Source organism: Chelonia mydas, chromosome 11 (assembly GCF_015237465.2).
Source record: "Chelonia mydas isolate rCheMyd1 chromosome 11, rCheMyd1.pri.v2, whole genome shotgun sequence".
NCBI lineage: Eukaryota > Metazoa > Chordata > Testudines > Cheloniidae > Chelonia > Chelonia mydas.
Window position 1 is genome coordinate 40,584,360 of NC_051251.2, and position 21,505 is coordinate 40,605,864.

Sequence of the window (21,505 nt, forward strand, 5' to 3'; positions counted from 1 at the left end):
ACACTGAAATCATAGAGAGTTCAGGTCACAGACTACATACTTAGGTTCACTGCAATTCAGTGGCAGGTTTAAGATTCAGGTGATGAAAGATGTTGTCTCAAAAATCCTCAGTTATAAGAGAGCTGTAATACATCCAATGGAACTGATCAGAATCACAAATTTAAGCCCTCCAACACCAGACATCCATAATGTATGCTCCTCCACTTCTTCTGAAACATTCTTTTTCAAACATGGCGGACTGTAGTGTGCAAAAGGAAATAACTTATTCCCTAAGGTCCAAATTCTGCCACCCTCATTCATATGGAGTAGTGTCTTTCTCTGGGAGCTATCTCACAGAAGGAGAGAGAATGAGAAAGAGAAAAAGAATTTTGAAGGGGGCAGAAGAGGGTATTTTTTTTATTAGAAAGTTAAGTTTATTTAGTGTTTTGAATCTATGATGGAAAGATGATTTGGTTGTTTCAGTTTAAAAAAACTGGATTATTTCCCCATCCTATATCTATCCCCTTTGGATGCTATGTATCATTCTGACAAATGTACAAATAAGTATTTTTAAAGGTGATGTGTTAAAAACACCATAGTTTGCTGACTATTTAAGGTAGTTCAGTTTACTTCAAGCCAAGTTCCCTTATATAATCAGAGAAACTAAAGGATATAAATGAACCAGAAGAATCAGTATTATGAAGAAACATTCCTGTAGTATCATCCACATAAGAATACATTTAAACTGCTAAGAAAAGAAGCTCTTACCAAGCTACTGGCTTATCTGTAAGGGCTAAGGTGGCAATGATTTTCCATATTAGAATAGCAGTTCAACGGTGTATGGTCATTGTGAAAAAACTGTTAGGGAAATACTCTTTATACAAGGAAAGGTAATTTGCTTTGGGAGATAATCATATGTCTGTTAGAAGCACTACTTCTCTTCTAGTTTCCAATTAAAGTATTTACATGCCACACCAATTGAGCTACTTACATAGTTAACATAGGATCCAGCAAAGGGCATGTGTCACATGTGCATAATCATATTTTCCAAAGAAAGATGGCTTGAGGAGATAGTTTTGATATTTCGTAGGAAAAGTAGGCAAAGATCTCATATACTTTGCTCAAGTGTAACAAGCATGGTGCTTGCCCCATGCACTCAGGTGCCCACCTCCCTTGGAGTGTAGACCCAATGATCTATTGTCTTGTGCTGTATAGAAAAATCTGCCCAGCGCAAGCTCATAAAAATTCACCCTCTCCCTCAATGTGAAGAGAGCTATGCACAGCTTCTTGGCCCTCCGCCCCCAGATATGAATTGCACAAACTGGGTTATGGTATAAACAAGAAATAAGTTTATTAACTACAAAAGACAGATTTTAAGTGATTATAAGGGATAAAGCAGATTACTAAGCAAATAAAGCAAAACACGCAAACTAAGCTTGATTCACTAAAGAAACAGGTTACAAGATGTAATTTCTCACCCTAAATGTTGAATTAGGCAGGATGCAGAGTTTCTGTAGCTCAGAGTTCCAGTTATTTCTTCTTACCCGTCTCACTCGGGACTCACCCCTTCCTTTCCCTTCAGGTTAGTTCCTTTGTCCCTTCAGGTTCTTTCAGCAGTCCTTCTTCTTGGGTAGGCAGTGGAGGAGTGTCGAGATCAACCCGCTCCCCAGCCCTTAAAAAGGATTTACCTAGGGCAGGAATCCTTTGTTTGATCCCCACTCCCGTACAGAGGAAAAGTACCAGCAGTGTCCAAGGTGGTATTTTGTATCAGGTGATCTTATCACCTGACCTGGTAGTGTCAGAGCTACATCTCCTAGGAAGGAGAGAGATTAGTATCTTCACAGTCTTATTGTTTCTTCCTAATGGGTCATTCAGAGTGTTTGCCTACTGTCTGGTGGGTGTTCCCCCCCAAGTACACACACAGTTGTAATTGTTACATAGTCAATATTCCTAACTCTAGATACAGAAATGATATGCATACAGATTGGATAATCATATTCAGTAAATCATAATCTTTCCAATAATATCTTACATGAGCCATCCTGTAAAAAGTATGATTTGGTTATGCCATATTCATATCATACACCCCCTATTCTTCATAGAAATATGGTTAACGTCACACTCATCATCACATCTGTGTAAAGGGATACATGACCAGAGATCATGACTTTTTCTTCCAAAGGTGGTGGTGATTTCTGTTCTCTGTACTTTACAGCAAGGCAGATCTGAACCAGCTAGTGAGCAGGGAAAACAGAATCCTAAGCGCATTCTGAAATCAAGGCTTTCTGCGCCACTGGACCAACCCAGCCATATCCTCTCATCCAAATGTTAAAATGCTTATCTAGAAAATTAATTAAGAATCTATGGCTGTGCTGTGTAGCATAATCAGCTGATAAGTGATATGAAACTACAGACCCCTTCAAAAGCCAGGAATTTAATACATGTCCTTTTTATTTTTGATTCAAAGGATGCTGTAACAATATGTACCTTGGGAATAGGAACCGCTTTTGGAGAGTCAATTCTGGATAACACCCCTCGCCATGCTACTATTGTTACCAGGGAATACAGTGAGCTCCTTCGGATTGAGCAGAAGGATTTCAAAGCACTTTGGGAGGTAAAGCAAAAAGACTTATTGAACAATTAATATGGTTAGAGAAAAGTGAAATGTATGTATATAATAACATTATGATTGTGTCTTAATGTGTTCAGTTTTAGCAGAGGAATATACCTTTTTAAAAAAAATTTGGAGAATGAGTGAAATCCACTTGTCCCTTTTTGGTACTTCATCTTCTGCAAGATTATATATCCTTATTAATATATCTTCAAAGACCATCCTGTTTTTTTTTGTCTTGACAACTTTGCTTAATAAGTTACTCCACAAATGCATTAGTCTCCAACAAGAAATAACTTTCTGGTATTTGTTTTAAAATTTACTTTAACTGCTGTATACTTCTCCCCTTAACTTATTTCTTAAAATGAAACTAACTCAGATTAACATATTTGTTTGTGCTCTCCATTTGCTGGTTTGTCAGACTTATATTTACGTTTTACACCAGCTAGTCGAATCGCATAGCGGACCCTGATTAAATTGCACTTGCATATTGTTCCTCATCCCTCCTTGTTATCACCACCAAATGGAAGAGTTTTAGAATTGGTAACTGACTGAAGAGCACTTAAAAATGAATGTGTTATTTGGCATAGTGAATACTTGCAAAGCCCCCCAATACTTCATTCTTTAGTGAATGTATGGTTCTTGAATCTGCTTGCTACTGTTATCTTGCCGAGCACGTGTCATTAGTGTCATTAGTGTGCTTGCATGTTTAGTTGGCAGATTTTGTGATTCATATCTGAATTCTTGCAAGATTTGAAAAATATTATTGGTAATTAGAAGGCACCATTTAGATCTAGTCCACACTATGCAATCTAAGCCGTATAAATGGACCGCTGGATCCATGCAGAGCCCTATTGATTTAATTGGAATCTGTACAAGTTTAGGGGTCCACATGTAGCAGATTGTGACCTAACGTTGAGGTTCTGCAAATATTATGTTTAAACAATGATTACTGCTTGTAGCATTCTAGCTTAGTTTCCTTGGCCAGTGTGGGCAAGGTTTGGGCTTTTTCCGCTTTCTGTGACTGTATTACCCAAACAGTGCTATCCTCTAGCAAGTATTATAATAAAGCTTTCAGAAAAAATTCCTGGCAACATTGGTCAGAGAAACATCACTAGTGTCAGTCACCTGTAAACGTAGTTGTTCCAGGCATGTTTTATATACTATAGCATGGGTGGGGCATCAGAGTTCCAAAGTACTGTTGAAACATGTCTGTCACTGAATACACTGATAGTGGCAAACTTTGCTTCATTGGTTGTGCTTCTGTAACTTAGAGCAGAATTTGGCCCAATGTCTTTAGTTCAAATAGAGCTGTAGGAAAACATTCGAGTAAATATGTGAAGAATGCTGTTCCTGCAATGCTCTAGGCTCCATCTCCACGACAGATTTTACAGTGTTTAAGTGCCACGCTTAACTATGGCATGCCTTGACCATCTTGTAACTTGGTTTAGTGTTGTGTTTACAGATGGCAAAACTTGTAATGCAGATGGAGTCTTGAATGTTAGTGATGGAAGAGAACAAACCTGAGCTCAGGTTTTGACAGTTAAAATGCTTTTAGTTCACCTTTACGTAGACCAAGGATTGGCAATCTTTGGCACGTGGCCCATCAGGGAAATCCACTGGCAGGCGGGGATGGTAGCGGTGGCCAGCACATCCTTCGGCCCACACCGCTTTCCACAGCCCCCGTTGGCCTGGAGCGGCGAACCACGGCCAGAGGGAGCTGCAATCGGCCGAACCTGCGGACGCTGCAGGTAAACAAACCGTCCCGGCCCGCCAGCGGATTTCCCTGACGCGCTGCGTGCCAAAGGTTGCTGATCGCTGACCTAGATGTAGGACAAGAGGTGTCATCTGTGATATCCAAGGGATTTCCTTTCTAAAAACAAAGTCATTGGATTTCATCTCTGATAAATGGAAAAAAAATTGTTTAGCATATGGTTCCTTTTTTCGATTCTGAACGTTGCATGCTTTTAAATATATTTCCCTCTGTCACAAACACCTTAAAGATGTTCAAACAAGAATTACAAAGCACTTTTAAAGTGTTTTTCCTTTGACTACTCTTACTTAAATGGTTGATACAATGCTGTTCATTTTTACAGAACAACTTTTATTTTTTATAATGTTTAAATTATAACAACCCAATACAAAAATGGTAGCCGCCATCAAGAGAGAGCTGTCTTGGGAGCTTTTAGCAGATACTTCTCAGTGTATTTCTGACCTGTTAAAATTTTATACAAAGAGTATTGGACATGCTGCAGATGTCACTCGTAGACTACAGCTTGCCTGGCATGTGCTCTCTGCACACTTTGCAATCACATTCTTTCTGAATTTTTGTGAAGTCTCTCTTGTGGGCAATATTCCTGAACATCCAACAAGAATGCTGAAGAAGTTAGCACTAGTTGGTAGTTTAGGATATATTAGCAGGACTTGAAAGGGGTTTTTGCAAGGCTGCTTTTGTCTGTATGCAGTACATTAATTCCAAAGCCACGACATATGTTGCTGCTAAAAAAATAAAACTATTCTTTACAAAGAAGGAATATATTCAAAATAATTGTGACTTCTTTATGAAAATCTCTGAAAATATTAGTAATATTATAATATTTTCTTTGTACCATAAGTGCACATTTTTCCCTTTAGAGTAACTTTTTGGTGAGTTGTGGGATTTGTGGTGTTCAGGGCTTGTTCTAAGATCAGGTCACCTTTGTTTACCCAAAGCAGATTCTGGCAAACGTGTTCTGACACAGTGAACAAAGACCATGCTGTTCCATAACTTCTATATTTGCATTTATTAAAATGCTCTATATAACTAAGAATCGGCCACAGATTAGTTTTCAGTGGTGTCCTGGGAAAGACAAAAGAAGGCAACAATGTCAGCATAATTACAGCAAACATCTTCAGGAAATTAATATTAAAATCCACTGCATACCATTTTCAGCCCTCTAGATAATTAGAGCTGAATTCCAGTGGTGGGATGGGAGACGCTGTTTAATTTCCTTAACAAATTCAAGGCTATCTTTATAAAGTCACACCGTGGTGCCAATTTTGAATCAGAACTATTTTCATACAATTTTTTCTGTATATTTGTTTAAATAAAATTGTAAATTGGTTATATGCCTGTATAAAGTTACGAAACTGTAAGAAACAATATTATTGATCTTCTATATTGCTTCATATCCCAGGACACACACAACCTGATAACATAGTTAATATGTATTTGGCTTAATACAGAACCCGTGACTCTTATTTTAAATATTGTAGGACTTCATTGAGAATACTTGACCCTATACCTGAAAAGTAATAGATTTACTTCTATACAGATTTTTTGGGGGTCTTTTTTCCTCCCTGATTTTTATAGACTTTGTATATGTGGAAATACAGTAGTTCTACCAGATATGTGTAGGAGAGAAGGCAGCTTGTGTTCCTTGGAAAAGAATATTTGAAAAAAATAGGATATTCTTTTTGCCCTTTAAATACAGACAAGATCTTCTATGACCTCCATTTTTAATAATCAGGGAATAAGCCAGTCAAAACAGATGATATTGCCCTGACAATAGCAATTACCAGGGAAAATGGTCTAGTCTTTTCTGTAATGACTACGTCTGTTTAAGCAGCACCCTGTTCATGAACATCTGCTCAGCCTCAGAGTGTGCTCATCCTCAGAGACATCTAGTTTTACACCAACAGCTGGTGCAGCACATTGGAGAAGATGAAATCTCTGGCTAAGTTCTTACCGTGAGCTGAACATATTGTTTGACAAAGAAGCTTTCGGAGGAGTCCAGAATCTCCAGTGTCATACTTTTGTGCACTGGCTTATCTCTGGCCTTACTCTTCAAGGAGTGTTAACACAGTCAAAAAATATTCTTCGTGTAAGAATGTATTAGTCGCTTTGTTAGCACTATGCACTTACATGATGTTTTATGAACATATACTAAGAGACATTCCCTATCCCCAGAAGAACTTACTTTCCCCCTTTGGCATTATCAGGATAGTACAGAGCTACTTCCTGCCCTGAATAGTGCAAAGGACTAAGAAAGCCATATCCAAAAATAAACATAAAAGCAGAGACTACACACTAGCAGCTCTGGTCATGCATATCCTGTTGGGTCTGTGGTTCACTCCACCTCCAATGTTCTGATTCTTTTAGACAGACAAGGAAAGAACTACATTTATTTGTATGGTGTATCTGTTATAGGAGTTCTCACTACTCTGTCTTCAAGCTTTGTCCTTTCATGCAGTTACAAACTGACTCAAACTAAAACAGGAAGGAAGTGCATCTGCTGGGAGGTGACTTATTTTTAGAAGTCTTTCCTACTACTGTGAATTGCTCAAGCTTCTTGGATAATGTACAAACAGCTAGTTTCCTCTTCTGTGGAATAACATACATTCCCTGAGAGATATTTGATCATGATTAAATGAAGAGCTGATCTTTACTTGGTGTGCAGTAACGTTGGAGAGAGAAAGAGAGCTGGCCTCTACAAGGTCAGAATGAATACTTTTATTCTTTTTATTCGCATTCAACAGCATTACACATTGCAGCCTGATAAATAATAGTGTAACTTGTGCCCTGCTGATGCCCTTCCGATGGTATTCTAGTGGACCTCAGTGTGTCTCACTGCATTGAAATCAGAACTTCTGAAAAAAATGCTTTCTCTTGGAAAGTGCTAATGTTACCATTTAATGAGCTGGTCAAAAATGGGTCCTCTGTGAAAACACAGGAATTTACAAGTAGATGCAGTGGAAATTTGTTTAAGAAATACAAATATTGAACTGTGTAGTGACTTGAATGTTGCATAGTATTAGATGTGAACTTTTTGAAAGGGTTGGTTAGGTTCTCAAATAATCAGATTAACGGCAATTACTTTGCTCTGAGTGCACACGTATATGATGTCTGTCTGACCTTTCTAATGCAGTCTTCATCTTAGGATATAGGCACCACTTTTATGTCAATGGGAGTTCTGTGTGATCTTAACAGGCTGGATTTGTAAAGATTTTCACTCATTTATATTTTCCATTTGATCATTCTTCTTAAACACAGCAAATGAGTTATTTATCTACACAGTACTGTGTCGTCATTAAATTGCATTTAAGTGTTTTGGAATTAAATACAGTAGACTATTTCTGAGAGGTAGGATTTCCCTTTCCTCTTGATAAGTGGAGAACATACATTAAATATTGGTACAAAAGAACCTATTGTTTTCTTTGTAGTAGAACCTTTCTCAGAATACTGTTTCTTGTGTAAGGAATACTGGGAATCTCGAGTCAGTATCAGCACTTTCTAATTCACCTTTTCACTGTTGAGTATTGCATAGCTGATATGTTTCACACTTAATTTGAGAGGGAGAGTAAACTAGATATAAGAAATGAAATATTGAAATAAAAATGCAAGAGAAAAATCAGATTCAAGTCCAGATGCCTAAATGATTTGGTTGATTTTTGGTATACTATTTTGACAGTTTATTGCTCAATAATCAATTGCATAAATCATTGCTATAATTTATTGATTTCCACTAGGTAAATACAGTACAGATATAAAACCATATAATTAATAAAGTGAAGAATATTTAGCTTTATGGGATGATTGCGTGATTTAAATAGTGAAGTGTTGAGACCCACAGAAGTATAAAAAATGTGCGCATGGAATAGTCCGTTACGTGTAACCACTTAATGGCATCCTCTTCATTGGCTGCTGAAACTCTACCTGGATAGTTATTTCTCTCAGATGGGTTTATTTAAGAAATGGAAAGAGGATCAGGTTATAGTAGATTGCCTTCTGAGCATTGCATCGGGCAACCTGTCAAATACTTGTTTCATTCGACTGAAGAAGAATCAGTCCATGTAATAAGGTAGACAGCACACATTACAGAAAAATAAAAATATGGAGAAGTACAAGCTTATGAAATCTAGTGTCTTATGTAGTTCGGAAATACACACTTGACCATCAGATGCTTGTGCAAAGGAACAGAGCTAGTGTGAGAGATGCAAGGAATGTAGTGGTGATTGGCAGACAGAAGATTGTTGCTGGAGTAACACATTAAAAAAGTCAGAGCACATGCTAATTACTAATATGACAGTAAACACAGATTTGGCAGAAAGTGGGGAAAAGCTTCTTAAGCAGCCAACATCTCACCTTCGTATCTTGCATATTACTCTTTTTACGTGTTTTACCGACATGAACAAGGAGAACTTCTAAAATATTTATTACGCTCAAATTGGTGTCAGATTTTGCTCTCAGTTACACTGGTATAAATTCAGAGTTACTCCTGTGAAGATGGTGAAATAATACTGTATTTACACAGGTATGACTGAGAGTAGAACTGGCCCAAAGTGTTGCTATTACTCTGGATTTGATTATTTTGCAATATGCTTTTACTGTTCTTTAGTTTAAATGTTTATTTTCAAAGAAAAGTTCTTAATTTTAATAAATGATGCTCTGTCTGGTAGTGCAGATGTAAATTAATATGGAATGAAATTTTAGCCCAGTAGGTGAATTGAGGCTTACACCAGAGGAAGCTACAGTTGTGTAAGAACACAGCAGTAATGGAGCTGTGCTGGTGGAAGGTGGAATGCTAAATACTTGCCCAGCTTTTGTGGCTCTGTGGCAGGCCATAATGGATCATAAGAGTGTACCTCAGTAGGGGGCTTTGCTTAAGCAAAAGTCTCCTTAGCAGTATTTGTTCCCAAGCCCTCCTCATCTGCTTGTGGGATAAGTTAAGGGACTTTGGGCTAGTCTCCACGGCAACGCTAAAGCACTGCCGTGTAGCGCTTGAATGTGGCTTGTGTGGTCTTCCAGCGCTCTAAAAAACCCACCTCCACGAGGGGCAAAGCTACCAGTGCTGGGAATGCGGCTCCCGGTGCTGGTGCACTGTCTATGCTGGCGCTTTACCGCGCTGAAACTTGCTGTGCTCAGGGGGTGTTTTTTCACACCCCTGAGCGAGGGAGTTGTAGCGCTGTAAATTGCCTGTGTAGACAAGCCTGGAGTAGACATAAGATGAAACCTTTCTTTGATAAAATCCTTGATAATGGCAGGAAAAAAAAACAGGCATCCATTTGAGGTTGGGATGTTTTCTTTATGTCTGAGGAGACAGTACGTTACAGATATCAGACATAGTACATGTGACAGGACGTGTGATAGTTCTCTGAATGCAAACAAAACTATGTATATATTTATGGCTGTTTTCACCTGAAAGGTGGTTCAATACTCTTTTTCTCTATTTATGGCTTGAATTAAATGTTAACAGATACATTTTTATTACCACTCATCAATCTGTCATCTCATTAGATTTCATTAACAAAGTAAGGTCAGGTCTGGTCAGTTCTTGAGTGAGAGACCTCCAGGGAAAACCTAAGGTGCTATCCAGAAGTGGTTCGGAATATCTGAATATTATCCCTCTGAGACTGTAGCAAACCAGAGGTGCCTTATAGTGCTCTTTCAGATCTATAAAGATATAAAGCTGAAGCATTGGCCACTGTGGTTATGAAAGATCACATGGCACTTTTGAAAGAGTGGGCAAATTATATTCTGCCTACCTTGGTAGTTTTCATTTGGATGTATTCATCACTTCTTGTAACAAAAATGCTGTATATTATATAACACTCTTTATGACAAATCTATCTTCTTCTGTGAGGACTTTACTGGTAATTACGTGTCTTAGAAGAGAAATCACCAACTGTTCAGAATTTCCATGGCAGTCATCCAGAGGAATTTTTCTGTTGGGGCTGATGGTGCTGGTGAGCATGCTGAACTGATTTTGTAAATGCTTACAAATGATGTTTTAGTTTTCAGTTAGTGGGATTATGTTCAGTAAGCTCATAATCAGCGGTGATCTACTCTGTTTCAATTGATGCGCTGTGTCCTTCTGTATGATATCCAGTATTGCCATACAGATGCAATTTATGCGAAAGGCCAAAGGGGCCAAATGGCATTAAATCCACTAGTCTACACAAACATTTTAGTTTATGGCAAACGGGGGTGTAAATTTACCCCACTCTAGCCTGCCATGCACTGTCTGTGTGGGCCCTGCTGCTGCACACTAACAGTTACTTAGGCACTGTGATCTATTCCCATTTCAAAGCAGTTTCCATTTCACTTTAGTTATTCTTGATTTAAGGTGACAGAGTCTTGGGAATCTCCTTAAGCAGTTAAAAGGGTGGTCTCTGCAGATGTTTTGAGGCTGCTATTTCTCCTGGAATTTGTACAGCTAAAGTTGCATTTTACCCAATGAACTTGTTTTATTTTTAATTAATGCTAAAAGCACTTTTGACCCTGAGCAGCTTGTATTTTTAACATTGCATCTCTATCATTGTATGTTATTCCTCCATTTAACATAGTCTGAAAAACACAACTCCCATTTTGAGATGCATAGTTGTGGACTTCAGTTGATAGAAAATAATGAATGAAAGAAATATTTGCAAGACTCACAAGAGACTTTCAAGATTTTCAAAACAGTCTGTCTTTCTTGCCAAATGTACACTTTTCTTGTCAAATGTTTGCTTCAGTAACAAACAATACAGTACCATGTGTAAACAAGAAAATCGCTGCATTAAAATTTAATTCATCTTGTCCAGAATTTGTGTTAAATTGACTGGAGCTCTGGTTCCGACTGGATTTGTAGTTGGCAAGGGCTTTCATCGCCTTAGAACGGATACCAAAGTAATCAACTGCGAAAGCTGTGCTTATACTTCTGGACCTTTTGATTTGACACAGTTTATCCATTCTTCTGCTCAACCTCATGGTTATGGGGATGAGGTTATTTTGGGCATTGACACTTCCTAATCTCTCAGTTAACATTGCCATCTCAGCTTTTGGTTTCTTTTCAAATGAATCTTTCTTTTTCATCTGGCACAAAAAATTAATCTGTTAACCACCCCAGAGACAGTTCAGTTCCTTCAGGTTTTAAATACATTCATTGCTTAGTTAGAGGTTTCCTTTTAATAATGAGATATATTGCTGTTTTATGTAACTCTACAGTTCTGGGTATTTCAGTGTGTCCCTTAAAGGCATTGTTTTAAAGAGCATACTACTTCTGTGTGCTTGGTGCTTATGCTTATAATGGACAAGAAAAATAATAATATATCATTTATTACATCAATATATGTTTTCACATTTACATTTTTAATCCATCCTTTTCAGATGCTGGCAATTTAAAAAAATTAATATACAGGTCCTTGATAATACACAGTGGAAGATCTTTTTGCAGATTCATGAGCAAGAAAGCAAACAAACAGAAAAGCAGTGATAGTACATCAGATTGTACTCTGTTCACTTTTCTGAAAAGTGTAGCTTAGTTTTTTGAAATATTTTTGTGAATAATACATAAGGCATGCCTTACAAAACCTACTTATTGTTGGTTTTCCCTTCCCAGAAGCTTCAGTAGCCTGCATCTAAACAAATCCAACTATTTAAATCTAATCTAGGTGTGTAGTATAAGAAATGGTCTAATTTTTTTTTCTTGGCCTGCCTAGGGTATAACAGTTCAGTTAAAAGCCTTTCCTTTCCCCAGAATATATTCCAAGTTTTAAAATAGAAGTTCTCCCCTTCTAGGATATAAGCAGGGGACTCTTTGCCCTTTCCTTTAGGCTGCTTTCTCCCCGCTACCATGGGTGAAATCCTGACCTTATTGAAGTCCATCGGAGTTACTCCATTGACTTCAGTCGGGCTAGGATTTCATCCCAGATTACCACTTCTTGCTTCCTTTTAGGACCTGCAGTTTGGCCATCTCATAATCTATTGACACCAGGTTTATGTTCTCTACACCTTTCGCCATTTCTTTGCTATTTCCACACTTTTACCTAGGTGACAGGAAATGAGAGAGTTGGGTTGTACAGTAGATTTGAGGGCCAGTTGTTCAGGGGCTCCAAGTAAATCAGACAGGTATAGGCATATGTATATCTGTATATAAATTAAAAGCAGTAGATATGCTCAGGTAAGTCAAATTAAAGCTTTACAAAATATACAAATTCCATATGCACCAGAATAATCTGACACTTAGAAATGAAATTGTATCAAAGTTAAAAGGAAATCTCTTCTTAATAGGAAGATAATTGCTATACAGGATCTATCCAGCGGGCCATATTCGAGTATTCTGTCTCCAACTCTGCCCAGTACCAAATGCTTCAGAAAAAGGTTCAGGAGTCCTTGTGTAACAAGGCATGCTGGCACTGTAATGCACTATTCTGTTCCTGTTTCAGCCTAAACAAGAAGGTAATTCTGAGACTTGTAGTTTCCAGGGTTGATGGGAGATAGAGGCACAGCAAGAAATGCTGGGGAGACACCCAATGGGATAAAAGAGTTATACGTCATAGTCATTTGTTTGAGGGCGATTATGTAATCGGAGTTTAAAATTCCCTTCCTACGTTTAGTATTTATTGATATAAATTCAGACCGCTTATCTATCAACCGCCAATCTTCCCCTGAGTAATCTGTCTTTAATTTTGCATTCCACCTCCTGGTTGAACTTCGAAAAATCCCTTTGACTGCCAATCAAAAACATCATCTTGGAATATTAATCACTCAACTTTCCAAATATAGCTGAGACTCATTCAGTTATTTCCCCAACCTGTATTAAGATATTGTTTGAGTAACACAAATGGGCAGAAATGACAAGCTGGAATATCATAGGTTTTGTTTTATCATTGAAAAAGATATTGATATTTCTTTATCAAACACATCAGTCAACCTAATTATGCCTTTTCTACACACAGTTTAAAATAGATAGCTAAATAAACTCTAGATCAACTAGTATATTATATTAGATATAATGTTATGTAACATAACATTATATAACTATAATTATTACTATTGGGTTGTATAATCTAATTTTGATGAGTTAATCTTTCATATTGGAATATTTTAATACGTTTAAAAAAATAAAATCAACATGATGAATCCTCACTACAGCATTCTGCTAATAATATTTTGTTGAGAAGTAGGCAAAGTGCCCCTTCTATATCACGAGTCTGATTTGTCTTGTGTACCCCAAGTTTCACCTCACTTAAAAATTACTTGCTTACGAAATCAGACACAGCACACTATTATTTAAAAATTGCTTATTTTCTCATTTTTGCCATATAATTATAAAATAAATCAAATGGAATATAAATACTGTACTTACATTTCAGTTATAGTCTGTAGAGCAGTATAAACAAGGCATTGTCTGTAAGAAATTTTAGTTTGTACTGACTTTGCTAGTGCTTTTTAGGTAGCCTGTTGTAAAACTAGGCAGATATCTAGATGAGCTGATCTACCCCCTGGAAGACCTCAGCGTACCACCAGGCGTACACATACCCACTGTTCTATATGATGAAAACCACTGTTCTATATGATGTATTGGATCTGAGATTAGCCTGGTGTACAGTCTTCAGAAAAATATATTCCTTTGTTATCCCATTTAACCATGTGTGTAATATCTATATGTATTGTGTGCACACGTGTGATTAATACAATATGCATGTTAAATATAACTATATATATGTTTGTTAAATGATATAGCTTGTGCTTGCTTTCTCAGTAACTGATTGAAAGCAATACCATAAGCATGAAAGGAAATAATCCTCATTGGACATCTGACATGTAGCTTTGCAAAGGCTGGAGCCAGCAGTTGGAATCTGCAGGCTGAAAAAACAGCTCCAGCTCTTCATTCCACGAGCAAAATGTAGAACACCAGTATTAGAAGATGCCACCTATCTGCCAAGTGATTCCAGCACTGTAGACTTACTCTCTTAGTGTTATACCAATAAAATAAAAACCAGCAGGCTCTTATTAAAGGGGATAGAGCAAAATGCCACATTTATTGTGAATACAGAAAGAATCATAGTAAGCAGTTAGTTATAGCTATAACATTCCATTCAATCTCATATTTATTCACACATTCGTTCATACACACACATACACACACACACAGGTTCTGCAAGGTTGTTATCATAGTTACCAGCCTTAGAGTTGCTCGTGCCAAGCCACTGGCCAGGTGGCCTGGACACGAAGAGGGAGTAGGGCCTTGTCAGATGCACATCAGATGCTCCTTGGTTTGCAGAATCAGACCCCAAAGAACTCAGTCCCTTGGTTCTGTTTTTATAGGTCTTCGGTCTAATACAAGTCTATGGAGGTTGCTTTATCATGCTGTTGCTGAATCAATCAGCAGATGGCACATTCCTGACAGCTCTGTGCTGCCAGATGTTATTTTGTTCTTCGGTTCTCCATCCTTGAGGCTGTTGGGTGGATTCCAGTCTGCCCTTTGGGGGTCCTCTGGTTGTTTCCACTTGACGCCTTCTTCAGCCGATCGACACTGGATTCTTAGGCTGGCACCTCCCTGATCATTCATTTATTATCCACATACATCCTCTATCTCTGTTTTAATCACAATTGTTAACAAAGTGAGATAAATACAATAAAAGGGCGGGGAGTCTCTATGTGTTGTTTCTGTTGTTACAGAGTATTGCTTTGAGTCTCTCCCTTTGTGAGTAGTTGTTGTTACAAAGTATTGCTTTTAGAACAGACTCTGTCTTAGGATGTACTAACACAATTAGCAGCTTGCAAGTTTCACACAGAGAGGGAGAGAAACAGTAAAAACAAGATACCAAAAACCGAGAGACCTCTTGATTTAGTAATACACTGGAATTTAAACTATGGGGAATCAAACTCATTTGTGATTTTAATACAGAACTTCTTTAATATGATCCAACATTAGAGCTCTGGGAAAGAATAAACAAAAATGAACATTGTCCTCAAGTAAAAATAAACTCTTAGTCTTTGGCTATCTTACTGCTGTTGCCCCCAGACCAATCATTTATTTTTTTTATGCTGTACACATTCATCTGTGTACATATTCAGAGGCATGTTTTGGGCTGTGCAGTCTGACTTTTATCTCAATTGGGTCCTGGCCAACTAAATCCTCCTATGACACTAAAAAAATTGTATTTTTCTTAAATTTAATTTTGGGGAATTTTTTTTTTTTGGCTGATGTATGCTCTTTTGTTTAATTATCTCTGGAGATAATGCTATAATCTCTCTCTCTCTCTCATAGCTATATCTATACAGACACTCAAAAGCCTATTTCCTTTCTGCCGCCACTTCCTGGACATAACCATTTTACTGGTTCACTTTTCTTCCCCACATGTATGAGTTAGATTTTAAATGTTTCAAAACTCTACACCACCTTTGCAGCTCTTATCCCACATGAAGTCAAAGCCAAAATTCCCATTGACTTCAGTGGTGCAGGAGCATGTCCTGAGCTCTCTGGCAATCCCTGGCTGCTGGAAATGCCCTTTGGGGCCAGTAAATGGGTGCATGGCAGTACAGTCCTGAGGGCTGAACAAGTTCCTTCATTTTCCCAGGATTCACACTCCCCAACCAGTTAGACAAGCCCTTACACTCTTTCAGCTGTGTTGATTGCGGGTGTACAAAGTAGTAAAAGTTTAGTCACTTAAGTAAGCAGATATGACTGTGAATACACAGAAGTAGCAGATTTGATTATTTAGAAGACACCATTTTACATAGTGCCTTTTCACATTAGAATCACATCTTACACTATCCTAGAACATAGAATGACTGGAGCATTTACCTTTGAGTTGCTGTTTTACTGTGAGCTGTGCAGAGTGCTTTGAGCCATATTAAGTATGGCATGAAAGCTATGATAGAAAACCAAATTCTATTCTATAAATAACACTAAAGTTTACCAGTAAATGTTGGCAATATGAATGAATCACAGCTCCAATTTCTTTACATAAATGTGACCCAATTCTAAAATATATTTTAGATGTATATCAGCCTGTGTTATTTTTTTCAGAGTAGTTAGTGCCTGGAGTATGGTTGTTTAAAAGATTATATATTATGAGATGATGGTAGAAACTCACATTGAAACTCTTAGCAGGATATTTCTGTCAGATGTGATTATATTAATTTTGTACTGGGAGTTGCCCCATGAAGAATGATACCCATTTTAATAAATAAATATCTTACACTGAGGCATTGACTTCTTTTGTTTTTCCTCAACAAAATGAAGGGTTTCCTGCCTCTGTGCCTTTCTGATGAATAATATAATGAGACTTCAGGAAGCGACAGATGGTACCAGTCAGGTCGTAAGTATTTGTATTTTAACTGAATTGTTGACAACTTTGTGCTCTCAAATCAGATTTAATTTCTATACAGTTGAGACCTGCAGGATATACTGGAAATATCTCAGGAGTCTAGCAGAGCAATCATAGTGGTGATTACATGATGGTACTTGTTGGACCCAGATGCCCTATATTATAAACACCTACTTTTTATATAGCACCTTTAATCAGTAGATCTCTAAGCACTTTACAAATGAGGTCAATATAGTTATCCCTCTTTCTATGCATGGGGAAAATGAGGCACAGAGAGGAGAAGTGACTTTCCGAGGATCGCTCAGCAGGCCTGTGAAGCCCAGTCCTGTGCTCCATCTACTGTGTGGCTGGTGTCCATTAATTGGGCAGTGTCTTCGGGCAGGATTATCAGTTAATCTCTCTTGAGTATGACATAGTGCATAGATGTGCTGCACAGGAGCAGACAAGAGCCCATATGGTTCCAAGGGGAAGTGATCTGTGCTGACTAGTGTATTGCGTGTGGGATAGTAGCTCAGCAGAGACTGCTCCCCAGAGAAAGTGCTTCTGTTGCCCAGTTTATGCCCATTTGAAGTCAACAGGAGTGACAGGTGCTCAGCATCTGTCAAGATTAGACCCTTACATTGTAAACTGTCTCTGGAGCAGTGATTGCATATATCCATAAAGTACTAATACACCTGCGTTGCTGTATACATGTTGGCTATTGTTCTCTGCATCCAACCTGTGTGCTATGTTTCTGTCTTGTTTCAGAGTAAAAAAATATCCTGCATAAAGATTCTCTCTGTGTGGATAAAGATTTACATCTTTCTTTCAGTGTTCATGGCATGCATAAAGTTCCATTAACATTTTAAGGGCCAAATTCATACTTGGCATAAAGTCTGTCTCAGTTACACTGGGACACTCAGTTACCTTAAAGTGTTAGTTATGACTAGTTCTTTATGCAAGGGAAACACATGTTTAGAGGTCAATGGAGCCTTTTAAGAAAGATCAATTTCTATATAAGCCAGATTCTAAGATGGTGTAAATAGCTTGTTACATGTTGTCGTTCTAATTTTGATATTATCTCACTTCTTGGCATTTCACTTTCACTGCAGTAGTCAGAGAATTCCCTTGCTTTAGTCTAGGAAATCTGCTACAGTTTTCTCCCTTCCCCCTCCCCCTCCTTAAGAAGTGAAAGAGGTCACTCTTCTGAGTTTATTTTGGAAAGTTTTTGGTGGACTAACTTTACCTACGGTTTACTTGGAAAATTGCAGTCTTACTGTGGGGATTAGGACGATTTCCATGGACCTTTGTAATGACTAGAGCTAGGTCTGAATTGAGAAGTGGAGGGCCAGAAAGCATCATTACATAGCATGGGGCTTTTATACCAACCCTGAACTTTTTAAAGGTCAAATTCTGCTCTCAGATACGAATGAACAGGTCTAGTTGAAGTCAGTAGGTCAAATGGAAAGATGTTTGCTTACGTCAGTGGTGGCTTTAGCCCAATGGTTGCTGCTCATGTATCCAAGGCAGAATTTGTCCCATAGTGTTTGCAGGGTTCTAGTTATGAATTTCAACTGTGAAGGATTGATTACAACTCTTTGATAAATGGATCCCATATCAAATGACGTTTTTATTTAACCATTTTAGTATTATCTATGCTATGTTTTTATAAAATCTTGTAGACGGAATGATTGCATAGTGCTTTTTTGTTGTTGTTTTTTTTGCTTAAACATGTAGCCAAAATTCTATTAAACTACTTCTGTAACTGGCAGATAAATGTCGAAATTTAGCTAAAATTAACCGAAAATCTTGCAAAATTCAGGTATTTTTATTTAAATTGTCCAATATTTCATTTACGAAAAGGATATGTGAGGCCACAGAATACTGACAAAGTTATTGCCACATTGCAGAAATGCAGTATAAATTGTACAGTCTAAAACCCAAAGAAGCTTTTATAGTAAAAAGAAAAAGCAACCCTGTTTTGAAAACTGTTAAAGAATAATTAATACTGTCTTTATATTAAATATATTCCTTTTTAAGTGAACACATTTGAATGGCTTTCTTTGTATAAGAATGATTTGCTGTAATAGGAAACTCTAAGCATGTCACACTCCCCAAAATCAGGACTGCCCAGCATGAAGAAAATAAATAGAAATATATATGGAAGTTTTTGATACAATTCAGAAGAAAATGCTGGTTATGTAAACTAAAAGATTAACTATAAAGATTCTGCTGGGTTACAAGGACTTGAATCTCCTGGATTGTGGACTTGTATCTTGTCATTTTTACTGCCACATCAAAGCTCTTCTTTTGCACTTGTCATTAATCAGTCTACTCCATCAAGAGAAGTGGGATAGAATTCTTATATTGTCAGTTGCTGTGAGTGGCAAGTTAAGGAGCATCAGCAAAGATTATATATTCCAAGGGTTTTTGGACTGAGCTGGCAAATTACATCATCATAAAAACTGTATTTCCAGTAGAAGCGTAGGGTGACATTCTTTCTTCATTTACAGTACATCCATGCAATCCCACTGATTTCATTGTAACTGAAGGTAGAATTTGGTCCATAGTGTTTGCTCTAGTACAGCGGTTCTCAAACTGTGTTGGGACCCCAAAGTGGGTTGCGACCCCATTTTAATGGGGTTGCCAGGACTGGCGTTAGACTTCCTGGCCAAAGCCTGAGCCTTACCTTCCAGGGCCAAAGCCCAGGCGCTTCAGCCCCAGGTGGTGGGGCTCAAGGTTACAGGTCCCCCGCCTAGGGCTGAAGCCCTTGGGCCTTGACTTTAACCCCTCCTCCCCCCCCCCCCCCCCCGAGGCGGAGGGGCTTGGGTGGGCTCAGGCTTTGATCCCCTGCCCTGGTCATGTAGTAATTTTTGTTGTCCAAAGGGGATTGCAGTGAAATTAAGTTTTGAGAACCCCTGCTAGCACATCATACAAAGACTTCATCTAGTCCTGTGTCCTATCTCCAGCAGTAATCAATACCTGATAGTTTAGAAAGATCAGGGGCGGGGGGGAGTGAACCTTTAATGAACCTTGCCATTTATATATGCAGTGCTAAATGCAGAGGGAAAAGGAAACAACATGCTGAGAGAGAATCCTGGAATTGGATAAATAGAAAGACTGACATGCTTCTTTCCTCTCGGCCCTGAGGACTTGACTTGGCCTCATCCCTTCTTTTAGAACTAGGATATGTTTTTTTTTTAAATCAGACTTGTAATTAATTGAAAACAAAGAGGATCATAGCACAGAAGATAGAAATGGAAATGAAAAAGGCCTATTAGATCATGCTTTCCATCTCCCTGCCAGAGGGGAATTGTTTCATATATAGTTCACTCTCTAGTGTTTTGTTTAGTCTAATTTTAAATATCATAAGTGATGGGAGCTGCACTTGGGAGAATATTCCACAATCAAATGCATCTCACATTATTTAAGAAATGTATTCTGATATTCAGACTAAATTTTCTCTTTTAAAATTTCATCCTGTTATCTCTACTTATATCAGCGTATGATTCCTCTCTGTCATCATTTACAGCCTTCAGATATTTGTATACTGTTGTCTCCATTTTGTCATCTCTCAACAAATTTTACAGATGTCTGTTTTAATTTTCCTGAAAAGCCTAGTTCCTCCAGCTCTGGATAATTTTTGTTGATATAACCCGAACTCACTTCAATTTGTCACTGTCTTTGTTAGTATGGTGCCCTGAAATTAACACAGCATTCCAGATGTGGTCATAACAGAGCCACAAGGAGTGTGATTGTTATTTCCCTATTCTGTGACATGATGACTCTTTGTATACAGCCCAATATTGCACTGGCCTATTTGCAGCCATATCTGCAACACATGTCTAATTTGCTATCTACTATCTCCCCTGCGGTGGTCACCATTAAAGAGTCATCATTTGCCAACAGTTACCATTCACTAGTGTTTAAGATGATAGCATTTGCCCCTTATGTTTAGAAAGGCTATAGCTTGGTAACTGTGTGTTGTCCGATAGTAAAGGTAGAAATTTGAGTGGTGACTGATGCACTTTAGTTCTTTTTCAACATTACTGCTTCCCAGGTTTCTCCTTCCCATTGAGTATCTCTTTCAGATTGTTTCTCCAGAAAAAATGTATTTTTCCAAGTTGAACCTCAATTTTGTTATTTTCTCCCAAGGTTTTTGACCTCTCTAGGTTCCTTTGTATTATTTTCCTGTCCTTATAGGTGTTCAGAACTCCTCCCAATTTAGGATCATCTGTATTTCATTAACAAACATACTGTTTACTCTCTCTTGGTAAATTAATAATGAAAATATTAAATAGGACAGGATCTAAAACCAGTTCATGTGGTACTCTGTGTGATACAGCATGGCAGGAGGCAGCAGGAGAGTGATACAGGAGAGATATGTGAGTCCCAGGATGAGGAGAAGCCTTATTTCCTGTAGAGGGAAGAAAGGTTTCTATAGATTAATTAAAAGCACCTGAAGCCAGTTAGAGCAGCTGAAGCTAGTCACCTGGTCAAAACCCCTTGCTTCAATCATAGCTTCATAGATTCATAGATATTAAGATCAGAAGGGACCATTATGATCATCTAGTCCGACCTCCTGCATAACGCAGGCCACAGAATCTCATCCACCTACGCCTGCGAAATCAGCCAGGGGAAGGAGTTGGAGCAGAGGGCGGTTTGGAGGAGTTGGAGCAGAGGGCGGTTTGGAGAAGTGCCGTGGCTGGCTAGAAGACCAAGACCCTAGGTAAAGAGACACCCGGCTTGTGCAGAGAGAGAGGGCAGGAGGCCCCACAAGCTGAAGAGCAGGAGAGGGAAGTAGCCCAGGGGAAGGAAGCACTAGTTCAAGTGGTTTACCACTATCCCTAGGGCCCC

The 21,505-nt window shown here is 38.2% G+C and overlaps 1 protein-coding gene across 5 annotated transcripts in view; it reads left to right on the plus strand.

Moving 5' to 3' along the window:
• The window catches only part of RAPGEF4 (Rap guanine nucleotide exchange factor 4), a 223,193-nt gene that overhangs the window by 36,784 nt on the left and 164,904 nt on the right, over nucleotides 1-21,505 (plus strand). For all 5 annotated transcript variants that reach the window (XM_043525449.1, XM_037912838.2, XM_037912835.2 and 2 more), the window contains one exon: nucleotides 2,447-2,593. Coding sequence is in view for 4 of the 5 variants with exons in the window: in XM_037912838.2 (XP_037768766.1) it covers nucleotides 2,447-2,593 (147 nt within the window). In the remaining variant the exon portion in view is untranslated. The remainder of the gene's footprint in view (nucleotides 1-2,446; nucleotides 2,594-21,505) is intronic.